At 48.2% G+C, this 16,087-nt stretch overlaps 1 protein-coding gene across 1 annotated transcript; it reads right to left on the bottom strand.

The window, feature by feature from the left end:
* Window positions 1-2,344: 2,344 nt before the first annotated feature.
* LOC121334460 (cytochrome P450 3A29-like) lies at window positions 2,345-14,521 on the bottom strand. Its single transcript, XM_041401635.1, has 13 exons — window positions 14,395-14,521; window positions 13,456-13,549; window positions 12,312-12,364; window positions 11,113-11,212; window positions 10,608-10,721; window positions 9,923-10,011; window positions 9,192-9,340; window positions 8,585-8,712; window positions 8,192-8,276; window positions 7,402-7,562; window positions 7,003-7,229; window positions 5,401-5,563; window positions 2,345-3,458 (listed from the first exon to the last, which is right to left on the bottom strand). Exons 1-13 carry the CDS (start codon window positions 14,463-14,465, stop codon window positions 3,363-3,365), a joined length of 1,530 nt encoding a protein of 509 aa, XP_041257569.1. The 5' UTR covers window positions 14,466-14,521; the 3' UTR covers window positions 2,345-3,362.
* Window positions 14,522-16,087: the final 1,566 nt, after the last annotated feature.

The following is a 16,087-nucleotide window of genomic DNA, read 5'->3' as shown; positions in this document are numbered from 1 at the left end:
CCTGCTCAAGTGCTTTGGCTTGCCATCTTCACACTGAAACAAGAGCTCAGGACCAAAGTTGCTGGAGGAAAAAAATCACTGCTTCCTGACCTTTGGGCAGACTCTGTGGGCTGATTATCTCATCGATTTTAACCGAATTGAGCATTCAATACGGGTGTCTGGAGGCCTGTGTCTCCTCAGCAGCGGATACAGTACAACACCAGCAGCAACAATCCAGACAACCTCTCTGCAAGCCAGGGTCAGGGGCAGGAGAGCTCCGTGTTTCTTGTAAATTGTGGCAGGCATGATTAGTCCACCAGAGCCTGGCCCCAGGAGCACCAGGGCACATGAGGAGCCCGCAGTGAGAGCTCTTCAGAGAGGGAGCACCCTCTGAAGTGTAAATGGGTGCTCTCGCTTGGAAGGAGCCAAAATAACTGATGTGGAAATGAGTAGGACCAGATTGGAGTCTGGAGATGCCACTCAAGGGGGGTCTGTCCTTCCAGAAGGAGCTGTGCTGAACTGACACCTGTTTGCTCTGGGAAGCAGTGCTCTGGTGTAGGACGGAATATGCAGATCAGAGGCGTTCATGCTGAGGGCCCTCAGTCATCCTGGATGTTTTTTAGGGGGAGTGGAGGACTTGCTTCAAGCAGTCAGCAGCTGGACTATATTAGGGGAGCTCCTGAAGCCCTTCTGCTGTAGTGACCTCTGAAAGGAAACCCATTTACTCACTCTGAGACCTCACTGGAATCTGAATCAAAGCATGGCATAAGGTGGACACACATCGAATTTCACTATTGCCTAAGTATAAATAATTTTTAAAAAATTATAGGTGCAGGTAAATTGAGGCACAGGGCTGTGGAAGAGCACAGCTCCACTTCCCCTGGATATGAGGGAGTGGTTACCTCTGGAAATCAAATCAGAAAGGGTTGACACCAAACATCTCCCAGACAGCTGCTCAGTCTGGAATAAACCCAAGGAACAGCATCCCAGGTACTGAACTTGCTGGAGAATTCAGCACCCAAACATTTCCCCACTGCAAGATCTCACCCAAACCACTCCCCAAAGCCAAATCTGTTGGCAAACCTCCCTCTAGGACACTTGGGAACCCATACAGATGTGTGCTTCCTGCTCTTAAGCACAACATTCAGCAAAACAAAGATGAGATGCGACAGAACTCCAGTTTTGTCCCTTGGCAGAGCTGGGGAATGAGGCAGTGCTGTGTCCATCTCTCCACAGGTACAGCAGCATTCCCAGCCCAGCTCTGCTCCCTCACTCCCTTGGCACAGGGTGTGGCAGATGAAGATGCCTTTGAACAGACATGAGAGGGGCTGAAACCCTTTGACACCTCCAAGTGAACTGTGTATTTCCAAAATGTTAAGCAGCTTTGTGAGAGAGATTATCCTGAAGGATGTTTTCCTGTAGTGTTGACATTTCTGTGTGATTAATTCCAACATGGGCATGGGGTGAGGAGGCAAAACCCTTTTCTCACTGCCACTGGGCAAGCTCTGGCCTTTGCCCCAGCAAGGTCATTAATTCATCCCTGTGACACTGCAGGTGACTTTGTCATCCTCATCTTCTTGGTCACTTCTCAAGGCAGAGGATTTTCCATGCCCCTTTTTATGAACCACTGTGATGGTACAGGCACTTTTCAGCTGTTTGTCCTCCAGGGGTCTGACTGCCTGTACATTTAGTCCATGTGCTGTCACCCTGCCTTGACTTTGGAAAAGAGGACAGCAACAGCTGAAAACAAAGATGGATTGTCACTTTTGGACATTGGTGGCAGAAGGGAGTTGCAGGTGATCAGGGCAGAAGGGCAAGCCATGGCTGCCTGGGCTGCTGGGAATTTTCTAACCCTCTCACCCAGCTCATTGATGACTCTCTAGAGAAGCAGCCTCACTCCTCCCCTACACTTCCAGTCAAAGGTGTCTTTCACTGGGGAATTTAATTTGCTGCAGAAAGGTTATTATATCCCTTCTGAGGTTTTCTACTCAATTCCTAAAAAATATAGAAAGTAAGTATGAAAAGAATATATAATAACATATGTATAATCTATCTACCTCCATAAAAAAAGAATATAAAAGAAATATAAAAACTGCTATGTAGTGAATAAAATTCCTTTTGCAATAGGAATCACTTCACATCCTCAATGACTCTGCTGAGCTGTTCCTTTTGGGCTGTTGCACCTTTAGCTCTGCATCTCCAGGAGCAGTTCTTAGGATTTATAGAACCTACAGGGATTCATCCAGGATAAAAAGAGTTTTCATCACCTGGCCAAAGGCTTATGAGATCTACAGATGGAGTCACTTGTGTATGGAGAAAGCACAGCAGCAGAGACTGGCATCAGCTGGACACAGAAGAGGCAAGTGAACTTTTTATTGCAGTTAGCATTCCTGCAGCAGTTTTTGGAGGAATAATGTGAAATTCTAGATTGTACAAAAATTACAAAGTTTGGCAAGATTTTGAAGCTTTCAATAGGCAAAGGCACCTTTCTTCCAGACAGGATTGCCCAGGACCTCTGAAGGCCCTCAGTGCTGCATCTTGCATAATTCTTAATTTAATTAAGTTGGTCTTACAGTGGCCTAATATAAATCAGACTAAAAGGTGTCATGATAGCAGTATGGATGGTGCCTGTGTTGACAATCCCTCCCATGGCAGGTGGCTGCATGCCCACGATAAAATAAGCAAACAATCAAGAAACACATGTGGGACACTTCTCTCCCACTCTGCAAATCTCCAGTCCTTAGGGGTAACTGCTGTTCTCTGGGCTCCTCCAGTTATCCCACGTGCACTTGGAATCACACAAAAGCCATCTAAAAGCATACCAAAATCTAAATAAATCAGCATCAGAAAATCTACTGCAGGCATTCAGTCCTGTAAGGGAGTGACCATTTTTAACACTTGTCAGGGTCATAGCACAGAGCTGAGGAAACGCCCTTGGACAACTCTGCATTCCCAGGAGAATAAAACCAGGAGACACACAGAATCACCCAGCAGGCAGAGGGAACAGGAGCAATGGCAGCATTACTTAACTATGTGCAATTTGCTCTCCCAGTCTTGATTTAAATTACACTGCCAGAAGAGACTGACAGTGTCTGGAATCAAATTGCTTAGAAAAGTGCCTCTTCAGAGAGAGAGAAAAAAATGCCCAAATAACAGGAGTGCAAATGGTCTTGCAAAATGCCTATTGTGATTGGGGACAGCAGGACCTGGGGCTCATGTTCATTAGAATAATGCTCATGTAATTGTGCTGGGCCAAACCCCCCGTGAAACAGGGGGGGGTTGCCCCCCTGACATTCCTACAGTGCACACATTAACCTGGTCTCCTCTCAAGAGCTGGAGGAGGCTCCATTAAATAAAAGTCTCTTGCTCTGTTCCTGCTTCCTTCACTTCTTCAGGTCAGCCTGGGCTCTGGGGACCATCTTCAGGACAATGGGCTTCTTTGGCTGCATGAAACCTTTCGAGTCCAGGACCAGTGGGATCTTGAGCAGGAGGGAAAAACAACGAAACAGCCACATCAGCTGGGACAAAGGACAGACAGGACAACAGGAGACTTACAGCTCACACACTTCCCAGCCACCACTTGTTTTCAATGCATTTCCCAGCTCACAGGTGTACTTACAGCAGGACCATCACTATTGCTCATGCAAAGCAGCCACCAGCAGGTGTTTAACAGCACTCAGCTCTTGGATCAACTGGTCAGTGAGCTCTGGCTTTCACGTGCCATGGTACAAAGAGCTTGGTGCACTGATCAACAGGCTGCACATGGAGGGAAGAGCAGCCAAACCCCAGCCAGGGTGCTGCAGCTAAATGGGGCATGCACTGCCATTTTGTTTAGTGCACGTGTGTGTCAGTGCTAAGGGCAGCTAGATGACAATGGGAGCTGGAGGAGGAATAAGCTCTCCAGGAAGAGCAAAACTAAAATTGCTGTCAGACCAAGTAGCAAAGCAAAAGCGTCTTCAACATGAAAGGCTGGGAATCTCTTTAGAAACAATGTTTAAAGCTGGTGTTGGAGGAATCATCTTGCAAGGGAGGGAAGTGTGTTTTAAGTCTCCCCCACCAATGGATGCTGCTCATATCCCAGCTCCCTCTCTCCCCATCAGGACAAGGGTGACACACCCCCAGCCCAACAGGCCACATTCACCCCCATATCCCAGTAAGCTTTGTTTCAGGAAATGTAAGCAATATGGCTTGGAGCCCAATGTGCCATCAGTGGAGCAGTGAGAGGAGGTTGCAGCCTCCATACACATGTTCCAAAGGGATGTTCCAGCATGAAATTTTCCCTCCCACTCTGATGTACATGACACCTTCTGTAGAAAAAAAGGGCTGAAAGAGCCCCATAAACCTATGGGCACCAATAAGACAATACATATTTAACTTGTCTCCTTTTAATTAAAGGCAGTTATAAAAAGAATCAATTTTATGGATTGCAGAGGACTAGAAAAATGTCATTAGACTTGGGGGAGGGTGGATAGGTCACTGCATTGTTAATGGACTATTACAGTCTTTCACCTCCAGGTTACCAGTTGAGCTGCAATCTGAATCTGCAGAGATTCCAGCTGAGCACCCATGCCAAGTAATAATTTAATAAGGACTTTTCTGTTTCTTACAACAAACGTCCTTTGAGTGACTTGTTGCCCCCTCTGCTCTGATTTCCCAAGCTCTCCTCACCAACAGAATATAATAATGGCCCAGCCTTTTGCAGCAGTGAGTGCAGGGAGCTGGGTCAGGCTGGAAACACCGTGGTGCTGCCTGCCTGAGGCACAGGAGCTGCTGTGCTCTCAGCAGGGCTGGACTGATACATCATTTTCAACAGCTCCTGCATTTATTTCATGTCAAACACTCCCACCCTGCAAGGCCCATCCCATCAGTGCTGTATGCAGCATTCACTGGGATCCTGGGTAAAACCAAAGCCTGGTGGGATCCTGCATAGCCCTAAAGAGGGAGAGGGTCACCAATTCAAACTTAACCCATATTGCTCTTGCTTGAAAATTGCTACCCTTTACGGACTTCCCTGGGTCATATGAGATGAATTTTGGTGTCTTGAGATGTCCCACAGAGAACAGCCATGTTTGTGTTGCAAAACACAGCTTTGGCATGGGCTATGGGATATTCTCTTACTGCTCTCTGCAGCAGGGTCTTCCTAAGCTGGGTCAAACATACCAACAGGACACTGTGGGGGAGACAGAACCCCACAATTTAGGTGCACCCAAAGACAGGCACAGGACTTCAGGCATTTCAGCCTAAAACATCCCACAAACATTTAATATGCTTCTGTAGAGGCTTTTTACAAAGCATGAGTAACTCGTGGTGAACCCCTTACAATTAACTGAGCAGATTGAAATAGTTATTCTCATGTGACAGTAGGACCATCTCAGAGGGAGTAAGGGGCAGATAATGAGAGACATCACCCCACATCCTCACCGGTGTGTCTTTGCAGGGTCTGAATGAGAAGTGCTGCAACAGGACAACCACAGCCACTTTCACAACAAGATGAGCAAACCTCATCCCTATGCAGTTCCTGGGGCCAGCCCCAAATGGCAGGAAGGTGTAGGGGTCAATACCCTCTTTGTTCTCTTTACTGAACCTGATAATAACAACAACAACAAAAAAAAAAGTTAGCAAGAGCCACTCTGTTGCAGGATGTGTTAGCTTCCAAATCTGAAGTAATGAGGGGTCTGGGAAGGGAAAAGCTTTTTGTGTTTCTGTGCATATTAGAAGCTAAGTCCCTTATTTCTGTCTCAATAGATATGTTATGCCTCTACTTTCATCCCAGTGCTCAGACTTGGTTGTGCAAATCCAGGTGCATTGGGTGTCCTGGAAATACCTGAAATACGCTAATGGATTTCAAAACTGCTCTTGTCTCAGAACTCCCTCTCAGCTCCAAAACTGAGCCCAGATTTCAAACCCTAAACCACACAGGTCTACAGCTCCACAGCTTCCCTGTAGATAAAAGGACTGAGCAAACACAAAGATGTTCTCCCCCTGCGTGACTAAAGGCAGGGCTGCTTTTGAGACATGCCAGCCCCACTCCTTCCCTCATCATGAAAAACAGGGAAGAACAATCAGCTTCACAGACAAATTTGCCACTGAGCATTTTCAGTAATACTTCTTAGTGATCAGTGGGTTTTCATGTCAGAAAGCTTTTCATTCCCAGTGCATGAGGTACAAACCTCAGCTATGCTAAGTCAGAAGTGAAGTATCTCACTACTCAGACACCAGCACATCCCTCTGATGAACTCCCAGCAAGGTAAGTGAGCCCTAAAGAGCTCCTGTCCAGCCACCCACGCCAAGTTTGACAACTGGAATAAGGATGTGGCTACTGGAGAAACTGGTGTAGCCTGGTCCATTGCCAGAGCACTTGTATTTGGATATTTCCTTCTGAATCCAATACAAGGTGACCACAGGCTTCACAGGCGCTTCTGCCTGATACCACTGCCATGTTTTGTCTCTAAGGTCACAATGTTCCCACATCAAGATTAGTTTCCAGGGGTATTTCAGCTCTTGGTGCAAGGGCAGAAGTATGGTCCTGCTCTCTCTGGACCAAGCATCAATGTCATGGTGGCCACCTGAAGATGACCATGTTCATGGTATCCCAGGTCTGCTTTGGGCTATTGCATCATTTTGTATGGTCTGATAGCGCTCCTAAGCAAAGATTGCTTCAGAGCTTGAGTTAAAAATTAAGTTTTATTTCCTACCCATCTTTGCCCTTCCACTGCTGATTTGCAGGGCATTGTGCCAGTCACCCAGTGGCTCTTGCTTTAATATCTGGCCATAAACCCCACAGTGTTACAGCTGCTGGGAGCTGCTCTCACTGTTGCTCCTTTCAATGCAGTTAATTAAATTCCATGCACAGTTTATGGATGTAGATCATAAAACTCCCCTCACGGTAATGCTGGGACTAGATGTCAGACAATGATAAATGCCTAATTTAAATGTTATAATCATGCATTCCCCACTTTTGCTGCCATTCCCACTCCCAGGGCTGAGGTTGAGCATGCAGCTATTCCCCGCTGTGGCCGTCACCTCTCAGGCCTGAACTCGTCTGGCTCTGGCCAGTACTGCGGGTCGCGGTGGAGCACAAAGGCTGGGATCAGGACCACCATTCCCTCTGGAATAGTCACTCCATTGAGCTCCACAGTCTTCTTGCAGACCCTCTCGAGCCGGCCCCCAGCGGGGTACAGCCGGATGGATTCGTTCACCACCATATCCAAGTACTCCATCTGAGTGATGGCGGTGTACGTGGGAGTGGCCTGGGAGAGAATGGGAGGACTGAGAACACAGCACAGCAACTGCCACCCCTACAACCCTCCTGTGCTTCCAGGGAAGGGGGAATCTCAGTGCCAGCACCTCTGCCACTCTGCTTCCAATCTGGGTTTGCAAGGCAGGTGGGAACAAGCGCAGCATCTTCCCACCCTCCTTTACCTTGTTGGGCAGGTGTGCATCAATCTCGTCCTGGAGTCGCTGCTGCACGTCAGGGTGGGTGGCCAGGTTGTAGGCTATGTAGCTGAGGGTGGAGCTGGTGGTCTCATAACCAGCAAAGACAAAGATAAGAGCCTGGGCCAGAATCTCCTCATCACTTAATGCTGAAAAAAGGCATAGAAGCACATATAAGAAGCTGAAAATTACAGTAACTAACTCTTGGGAATTCAGTCATCAGTCTAGGTAACGGGTAATCCTACTTCTAGCTACACAACAGCTGGTAAAGGAAACAGCCAGCTTACCCTCAGGTACCACAAAGGGGTGCAGGATGCAGTGCAGCGTGTCCTACAAATACCCTGTCCTGGCACCTCAAAGGTTTAAAAGCATCCTGCTTTGAGTTGACAGACCAGGACTATGCCTTGGCTGAGCCTTTACCTTCTTACACTTCACCTAGATTAGGGAACAGAGATTAGCTCACAGGTGAGCAAGGTACACACAGCATACATGCTTTGTGTGCTTTTCAATATACAGCCAACAGTGCTGGTCTTCGGTGACAAAAAGCAAGAAAATTCACTCTTTTTGTTCTTTGTTGCACAAACACACCTCAGAAGTTATCCCAAGAAATGAGATACAATACAAATATGGCTGACCTGTGATAAACATCATTATGGCCCCACTACTAAGACCCTGAATCTTTCATGGGATTAACAGCTAAAATCCTCTCCCTGCTTCCCTTTTAAATGGATAAGGAGCTACTGCTTTCTGTGAGAGGGGGACACATCTCAAGACATACTTTTGTCCAAGTTGGTCTCAGCAGACTCGGAGCCATCATGTGAGTTCTGTGATTCAATCATGAGCTGCAGGAAATCCACCCTGTCCTGAGGAGAAAGAGAGGCAGAGAAGATGTGGGTGGGGAGGAGGCAAACCTTGTCCAGCACAAGTCCCTTGCTGAGACACCTGCTCCACTCACAGCTCACGGCTTCAGTACATGATGAGGTCTGGACTACAGACCCTCCAGGAACACAGATGCTTTCTCCACTTGGACCCCCAGGCAGGGTGTGGTTCTGGCCTTTCTTGGGTTTGGTGAGCTTGGAGAGCAGGTGACACACCACAGCTTCTGAAGATGCCACCAGATTCCTCCTGCACTCAGGACTTTTCCTGAAGAGGCCACCTAGGCTGGACTCACCATGCTGCTGCCCTTTTCCCGTTCCTTCTTCATTTTTGTGAAGACATTCTTGAAGAACTCCATGACATCTGAGGGTAACAGAGTCACATTCATCTTTTCCAGCACAGGGACAACAAAGGGGAACAACACTAAAAGGAAAGAAGAGACCAACAAATTTGAGCTCAAAGGGGCCCTGAGAAAATCAAAACTGGCCCAAAGCATAGAAAGGAACAGTACATCTGGACCTTGACCCTTTTTGTTGCCTCCATCTCTTTTTACCTAACCATAGTTGGAAGGGAACAGCATTTGAGAACCTCTTCCATATGTTACTTTATGACCACAATACCACACTAAGTGCAGCTCTCTGATAGAGCAGCTCTCCACAATCTCTGCAAACAGGGTCTCTCCTCATTGGAGGATGCTGCCAAGATCCACATGAGCTGTAAAAATCCTGGCTGTGGTTTCCTTGGGGAAATATTTCTGCAGATCTGAGACTGTAAATCTAATCCTGCAAAGTGTTGAGCATCTCCCATATAGCAAAAAGGACTCAAAACTACTAAGGGAGCTTACAGAAAATGCAGCACCTTTGACATTGATTCAGGGCTATATGAGATGAGGTTTATCATACCTAAGAGTAAGAATACAGGACTTAGGAAACTGAATTGGAGAAATTTCTTAATGTTGGTGACAAAAGGATCATTGGGGTTGTTCATGGAGTCAACATTGACACTGAAAGAAGTGCTGGTCACCACATCCATGCTGTAAGCTCCAAAAATGCTGAGTAGAGAACAAGAGAGAGTGAATGAGATGAACCCAACCACAGCAGTAAATAAGAGCCCATCTAGGAACAATCCTTGTGAGAAGGAATCTCTCTTAATGCACAGTCCTAGCATAGTAGGTCTGTCCTCATCTGGCATTAACCGTCATTTCATTTTTGAAGTTTCCCGATTGCATTCATTCCCCTCATTTTCTAAGCTTCAAAAACCTAAGCTGTAGCTGGAAAGCACTGCAGTCTCGGGTAACAATGACTATATTCTGATTTTCATCTGTAAAAGAGATTGCAAAAATGACATCCAAAAATACTGTATCTTGTGCAGCTTCTAGAAAAACTTTGGGAAATGATTCCTATCTCAAAATGCATCCCCAATAAAATGAAATGGGAAAAGGGCAGAGCTCTGCCATTTCAGCAGAGCACAGCAAGCCCACTGCTGAGGAACATGCCATGCCCATGACCGCTGTGGAGTTTGCTTCCATAGCTGACAAGGGATTCATGCTGCACCATGGAAAAGGCTCTTCAGAACAGTCCCTTCCCCACACTGAATACAAACCCTTTCCTGTCAACCCCACAATATTACTCACTCCTTTGCAGTCACAAACTCATCATTAGCCACTTTCTTCTCAATGTTTTTCACTAATTTTTCACCATAGTGATTAATGATATGGAACATCTGAAATGCAAACCAAAGCAGAAAGCACTGTTGACTCTTTCCCTGCCACCAAACAAGGCTGGGCCACACTGCCATCTGCCACTTGCCATTTTACACATCTGGTTTGGGGAGGAAGGGCAAGCAAGGGGAAGGTCTCATTTCCAGGCCTCAGTCACTGTTTTCTCTCATCTTAACAACCTGTCCAGAGAGCTCATCTGACTAGGACTGAGCAAGGCTCTCCTTCAAAAATCCACACACAGCTCCCACTCCAGCTTAGCATCCACTCCAGCTGGGATGAACAGGCTCCTGGGCACATGGAAAATGGACAAGCCTGGTGTGAGTTATGTGTTTAGCAGGATGAAAACACAGGCCATAAGATCAACAGCTGCAGCTTGCAATGCCTCGTGTGCTGTTTCATCCCCCACCCCCTTCTCCTGACTCCCTCCCTGGGATGGCAGCCAGACATTGCATTGCTGAATGGTACCAACAATGCAGGTGCTCATGGATGTGGTCCTGGCAAACAGGGCACTTCCCCATTTGAGGGGAAGGTCTGCACTCAGAAATAGCTCAGTTCTCCTCCAGCTATGGATCCAAAGTACCAGTGGCCTGTGCTTTACCTCCTTCAGCTTCCCACTGGTGAAGGTTGGAGACAGCACCATACGAATCCTTTTCCACTGCTCATCTGCAGCCAGGTTGAGGGCTGACTCCAGGATCCCATTCAGACGAAAGTTCTGCACAGGGGAACAGGAGAGGTGAAGGTTTACAGCCTCCTTCCATGTGACAGAAATGCAAAGAAAAACCTTCCATTGAGCGTTGGCTTGGCCCCTGAAGTCAGGTCAGCTCTACCTCAACCAGCAAACAACAAAAAGGGAACAAAAGTATAGGAGTCATAAATAACATCAGCCCCTAGGGCACATGCAGGCTGATGGCCCAATGTCCCAGCCAGAGTGGCCCCTACACCTCCCTAGCAGAGTTTTGATGTTGGTACCATCAATAAACTGGAGAACATCAGAGAGCAAGTACTTGATGAAGGGCTCAGAGGAAAATAGAAACTAAGAAGAAACTCCTTTCTTGCTGCATGTGCTCTGCACTGGACAGCAAAGCACAGCACTAGGTACTTACCCGGCGATTAGTAAAAACGCTGTAGCACTCTTTCACCAGGATGTTTTTGATGAGGATGGGGTCCAAAACAGCCAGCACAGGCTGCCTGCCATCATAAATCCTAAGCCAACAGAAATCCTCAGTCAGTCCATCCTTCATGGTCAGCTGGAGCAAAAGGAGCCTGCTCTGTCCATGGCCAGAGCCATGACACAAAGGGTTTGGGTCCTCTGACAGACCAGCTGGAAGGTCGAGGCTGGAACTTGTTTATTATATAGTGAAAGAGGAGAAAGGGAACTACAGTGACAAACATGGGCAGCATGAGCATTTCTAGCAATTGTCTGTGGTACTGAAGAGTTGCCAAAGCTGTGTGGATTTAGATAAAAGGCAGCTTTTTGCCACGATGTTGATCCCCTGCGCTTGGCTGTCTGAGCTGTTTCCACTACTGATGGCTGGAGACAAGAAATCCACACCAAACAATCTACCTGTGGAGTAAAGAGATTTCCTGCCTGGCCTACAAGGCACTGAGAGGTGAAAACCTCATCTGTCTCTTCCATTTTCCAATCAACAGAGACAGAAAAACTTAAAAGTCATGGTGTGGGCTAAAGGGCAGGGAGCCCTGGGCCACAGCTGAGGGAAGCTGCCATCTTCAAGAAGCTTGTGAACATTTAATCTTTCGAAAAAATGCACCAGGTTTCATGAAGCCTCCCAGGATTTTTTTTGCAGAGCAATTTTGTTTTGGTTTGAGAGGTTCTCAGTGGAAGCATGATAAGAGGCCCCTGCATAAAACAAGCACTGTGCAGGGAGCAGGGAGGCAGGTTGAAAGGTAGCTTGTGCCCCAGCTCTGGGAGAAGCAGGGAGCAAGATGAAAAACACCGTGGCAGCCTGCAGCTTGCTTTCTGCTCCAGACACAGAAGAGCAGCTTCAAAGGCAGCAGGCTCAGTTTGACACCAAGCAGTGGAGGTGATTTTCAAAGCTTATGCAAAGAAATGACCCCATAAACTGGCCATCACCATCCCAGCCCCACACCACACTGAAATCCCAGCAGGAGAAAGCCTTGGAGAGATGGGTGGAGACTTTCCCAGTGCTAAACCTTGATTATCCCAGGCTGTCACTGCTGGAATTACAGTACTGAGGAATATAACATCAATGTAATTTTTTTCCATTCTATTCTGGGGCTGTGGAGCACCCCAAACTAGTAGTTTTGTTCTGTAGAAACTCACCCCCAGATTTTTCCATACTTTTCAAAGCATTTCTGATCAAAATTGTGGACTCCCTGGAAAAGAAGAAAGGACAAATGAACAGTTTGCTGGTGAAAAGTGATCAAAGCAGGCCACAGCTGTCAGCACACAAGTGCATCCCACAGCCCCATTGTAAGTGGCAGAGGTTGAGGCTGGGAGGTGTGTGGTCCTCTTAAGCATCATGCAGATGCTTAGGGGACATTTGCATTGGAGAGAAAAAAAGAGAGCAGAGATTGAAAAAATAAAAAGGCACTTTCAACTTCCACCAGCCAACCTGATTTAAAAATGTAATGAAGACAAGGTATGACAGGGTACAAAGTTTTAGTGAGCAGAGTTATGAGGCAGAACTGGATCCCAGGGTGTCCTTTCACCTTCTGCTCAACAAGCTAGAGCTGCTACTGTCTCATCCTCATATGATCTTCCTCTGCAGTAACTGAACACAGACTTTTATTTTGTTTCCATCAGGTTTTAACTGATGTTACACGTAACAATGAAACTTACGAGACACATAAGGCTCACTAAACCATTAGTAAGAGGCAACGTGATTGATGTGAACCCAGCAAATACAAGTAAAACACCTATTTTATTGAAGCCAATACACTAATTCTGCATTTGCAATCAGTTATCTGTGGTCAGCTACTGCCTTGTTCGTAGCTTGATAATGTTTGAGTTTTATTTAAAAATGTATTTGTCTGGCTTAGTCTCAGGCTGCCCCACAAGCAAGTGGTTGGATGAAGCATTTCTGGGGCTAATTCAGCCTCTTCATGTTGGTGATAAAAAAGACAAAGAAACATGCAGATCCCAGAAAACAGCAGTCTTAGGAATTTCTCCAATATTTTTTTTTTTGTTTGTTTCCAACAGAACTTCAGTTGCTCGAGAGCAGGTAGAAACACAGGGAGAAACAAAAAATTTAAATTACAAAGCAGTTTTAAAATACAGCACACCTCATTCAGGTCAGCCTGAACTTTTATGTTCTCTGTGTGTCCAAAGAGCTTCCTACCTAAAAGCATAATTTTCATCTGACTGAATCAAGGAAAAAGGAAAGAGATGCTCAAAGAATGGGGAAAACAGCACCAGCCACAAGAAGGATCTAAGACACTACAGAGCAGCAGCTGCTGGTACTCACATGCCGGTACTCCAGGAAAGTTCCCACAAATGGCAGAGGCCGTGGGCCAGGAATGCCCAGCTTCTTGAAGGTCCGGTAGGGCCATATCCCATAGCTGCCAACAAAGAGCATGTGAGAAGCACTTATGCAACAAAAAGAGAAGATACTTCCTCCTGAATACAGGGAACTGCTCAAATAACTGGTTTCTGTCACTTAGGGAAAGCTGAAATTGTGGACCAGCAGCAGCTCTGCTGAAGATACTCTTTGCAATAAATGCAGGATGACTTGGGGTACGTTTTGATGGAAGACAAGGGCTGAAAGGAGCTGCAGCCCAGCCTAAGCAAACTAGTGTACCTGGGCAGCTCAGGGCCTCATTTAGTTGCCCAGCTCAGACAACTGTGGTTCAGGTGACTCAGGAGAGATCTTGGAGCGATTGAGCTCTGAAGTTGAGGCCTGCCCTTGTGTTTGTCTTTGCAAAGACCTCCTGCGATGCTCAGGTGGCCGCGCTACAGCGGCACGGCAGGGACATAAATTACCACAGCAAAATTAAGTTTTTGCCTGTATAGCTCATTACAGCTCCCTCGAGCCATATAAGCCGAAGTTTTGCCAACAGAACTACTTAATCGGGGGGTTCTGCTGGCAGCAGTTCCGGCATCGCCCTGTGCGGCTCCCAGCTGGCACAGCCCAAGGACGCCACGGGCGCTGCTGTCTTTAAACAACCGGAAGTTCCTTACTGGGAAAAGTTAAAACAAATCAAGTATTTCCTTTAATTTCCCTCCCCGCCGAGCCCAGCTCGCTCCTTCTCGCTGGCAGAGGGGCCCCGCAGCCGCCCTGAGCAGCCCTCGCTGTGCCCTGAGGGCAGCGCGGGGGCCCCGGGTGGTTTCAGCGCTAATTCACTCGAACCCCACTGGCACCGGGCTCTTCTCCTGCCCGGTCCTCCAAGGACCGGCCTCTACTTACAGGGCCACGAGGCACAGGAGGGCGACGAGGAGCAGCCAGGTGACGGGGGAGAGGCTGGGCAGGAGCTGCATGACGTCCGCTGTCCGCCCGCTTCTGCCGCCACCGCGCCCCGGCCCCGGCCTGTGCCCGTGCCCGCCATCACGTGAGGGAGGCGGCGCTTCCCCGCCCGCTCGGTGCCTCAGGGCCGGGCCCCGGGCGCGTCCCCCGGGAGCGGGGTTCTCCGGGATCGAGATGTCGGTCCCCGCTCCCCTGGGGCTGGAAATTGCTGAAAGGGCCTGCTGCCTCTGGAGGGACAAGGAGCTGCTCCTGTGTCCCGTCTGTCCCAGCTCCGGGGGTGTCTGTGCAGATACATCTTCCCTTGTGCCCGATCTGCCACCTCCATGTGTCATGCCCTGTATCTCCTGTTGAGGGTCCAGGAGGGAACGGGCTGGAGGAGACAGACCTGCGCCAGACACCTGCCCAGGCTCAAATGCAGATCCTCTGAAGGATGCAGTCCTGTGGCAGTATAATTTGTATTCTCACCTTCTGCCTGAGTCGGTGACCTGCCAGCCCCAGGGAGCCACCCGGGCAGGGCCGTGAGGGCAGGAGGTGCTGCGGGCCGGGTGATCCCACAGTCGGTGCCCACATCTCCAGCACTCCCCAGCCTCATCACCTGGGGATGGATTCCCACATTCTCTCTGCCCCGGGCGTTCTCTCTGCACTCAGGTTGCACAAGATGATGACATTTGGCTTTAGGCAGCTCACTTTCCCCCTCAGGCGCAGACACTGCGCTGGCTGCTTTCTGTCAGAGAAACGGGAAGTGCATCACCTGTATGGGGGATACAGTGGAGCCTCTGGCCAGTTTAGCACCAGCAAACACACCGTGCTGGTGGGTGTGGATGGGTCAGGATGTGGTGTCCTTTGTCCCCATCACACTGGGAAGGGCCACAAATCTCTTACTCTGCCCAGTTCAGCACCGTCCCCTTCTCTGTGCTCCCTGAAGACACCACAAGGACCCTACATCACACTCACCTGCCTCGGACATTACTCCCCTGCCTTTGGCATACTCAGCCTTAAGGAAACCCAGGTTCTTCTTCAATTACCTGCCAGTCAGATCTCACGTGGCTCTGCCTGCAGGTCAGCAGTGGATTTTGCCTCTGCCCAAACATTTATTTTGCCTCATAACACACATGCAGCGTGTGCTGAGCTGTCAGTGGGTCCAGCAGTGACCTCCACACCTAGGCAGAAGAACTGAGCAGCAGCACTGCCAGCTTTGGTAGGTCAGTGTCTCAGACATCTCCAGCATTGCACAGCCACGATGTGCTCAATGATTCACATAATCACTGGCTGGCAGTAATCAATTAACCATTTTATGAAAGCACATCCCTGATTCCTGCTTCTCCAGGCTGCTCTGAAGAGCTGAGCTGTAGCAGTGTGCTGTGACAGGAACTTTATTCTCCATTTTATGGGATCTGCCCCTTTTAAGACACCTTGAAGCAACTGTACTCAGGGAGTTATCTTTTCTCTTGCATCCAAAGGCTGGTTCTTCTCCTTCAGAGGTCCCATACCAGAAGGACATAAAGAACAGCAGTGAAAGACAGGAGGAGAAACCAGGTGCTGGAGCAGTAACTCCCAGGCTGGGATTAGCTACATTTCTTCCCTCACACAAACCCTTTGATTTTCCAATAATTTTTAACAGCTGTTGTGATTTCTC

The sequence above is a fragment of the Onychostruthus taczanowskii genome, unplaced genomic scaffold, assembly GCF_017590055.1.
Source record: "Onychostruthus taczanowskii isolate IOZ18803 unplaced genomic scaffold, ASM1759005v1 scaffold19, whole genome shotgun sequence".
Taxonomy (NCBI): domain Eukaryota; kingdom Metazoa; phylum Chordata; class Aves; order Passeriformes; family Passeridae; genus Onychostruthus; species Onychostruthus taczanowskii.
The sequence above is the reverse complement of the archived record's forward strand: the minus strand, read 5'-3'. Positions and strand labels throughout refer to the sequence as shown.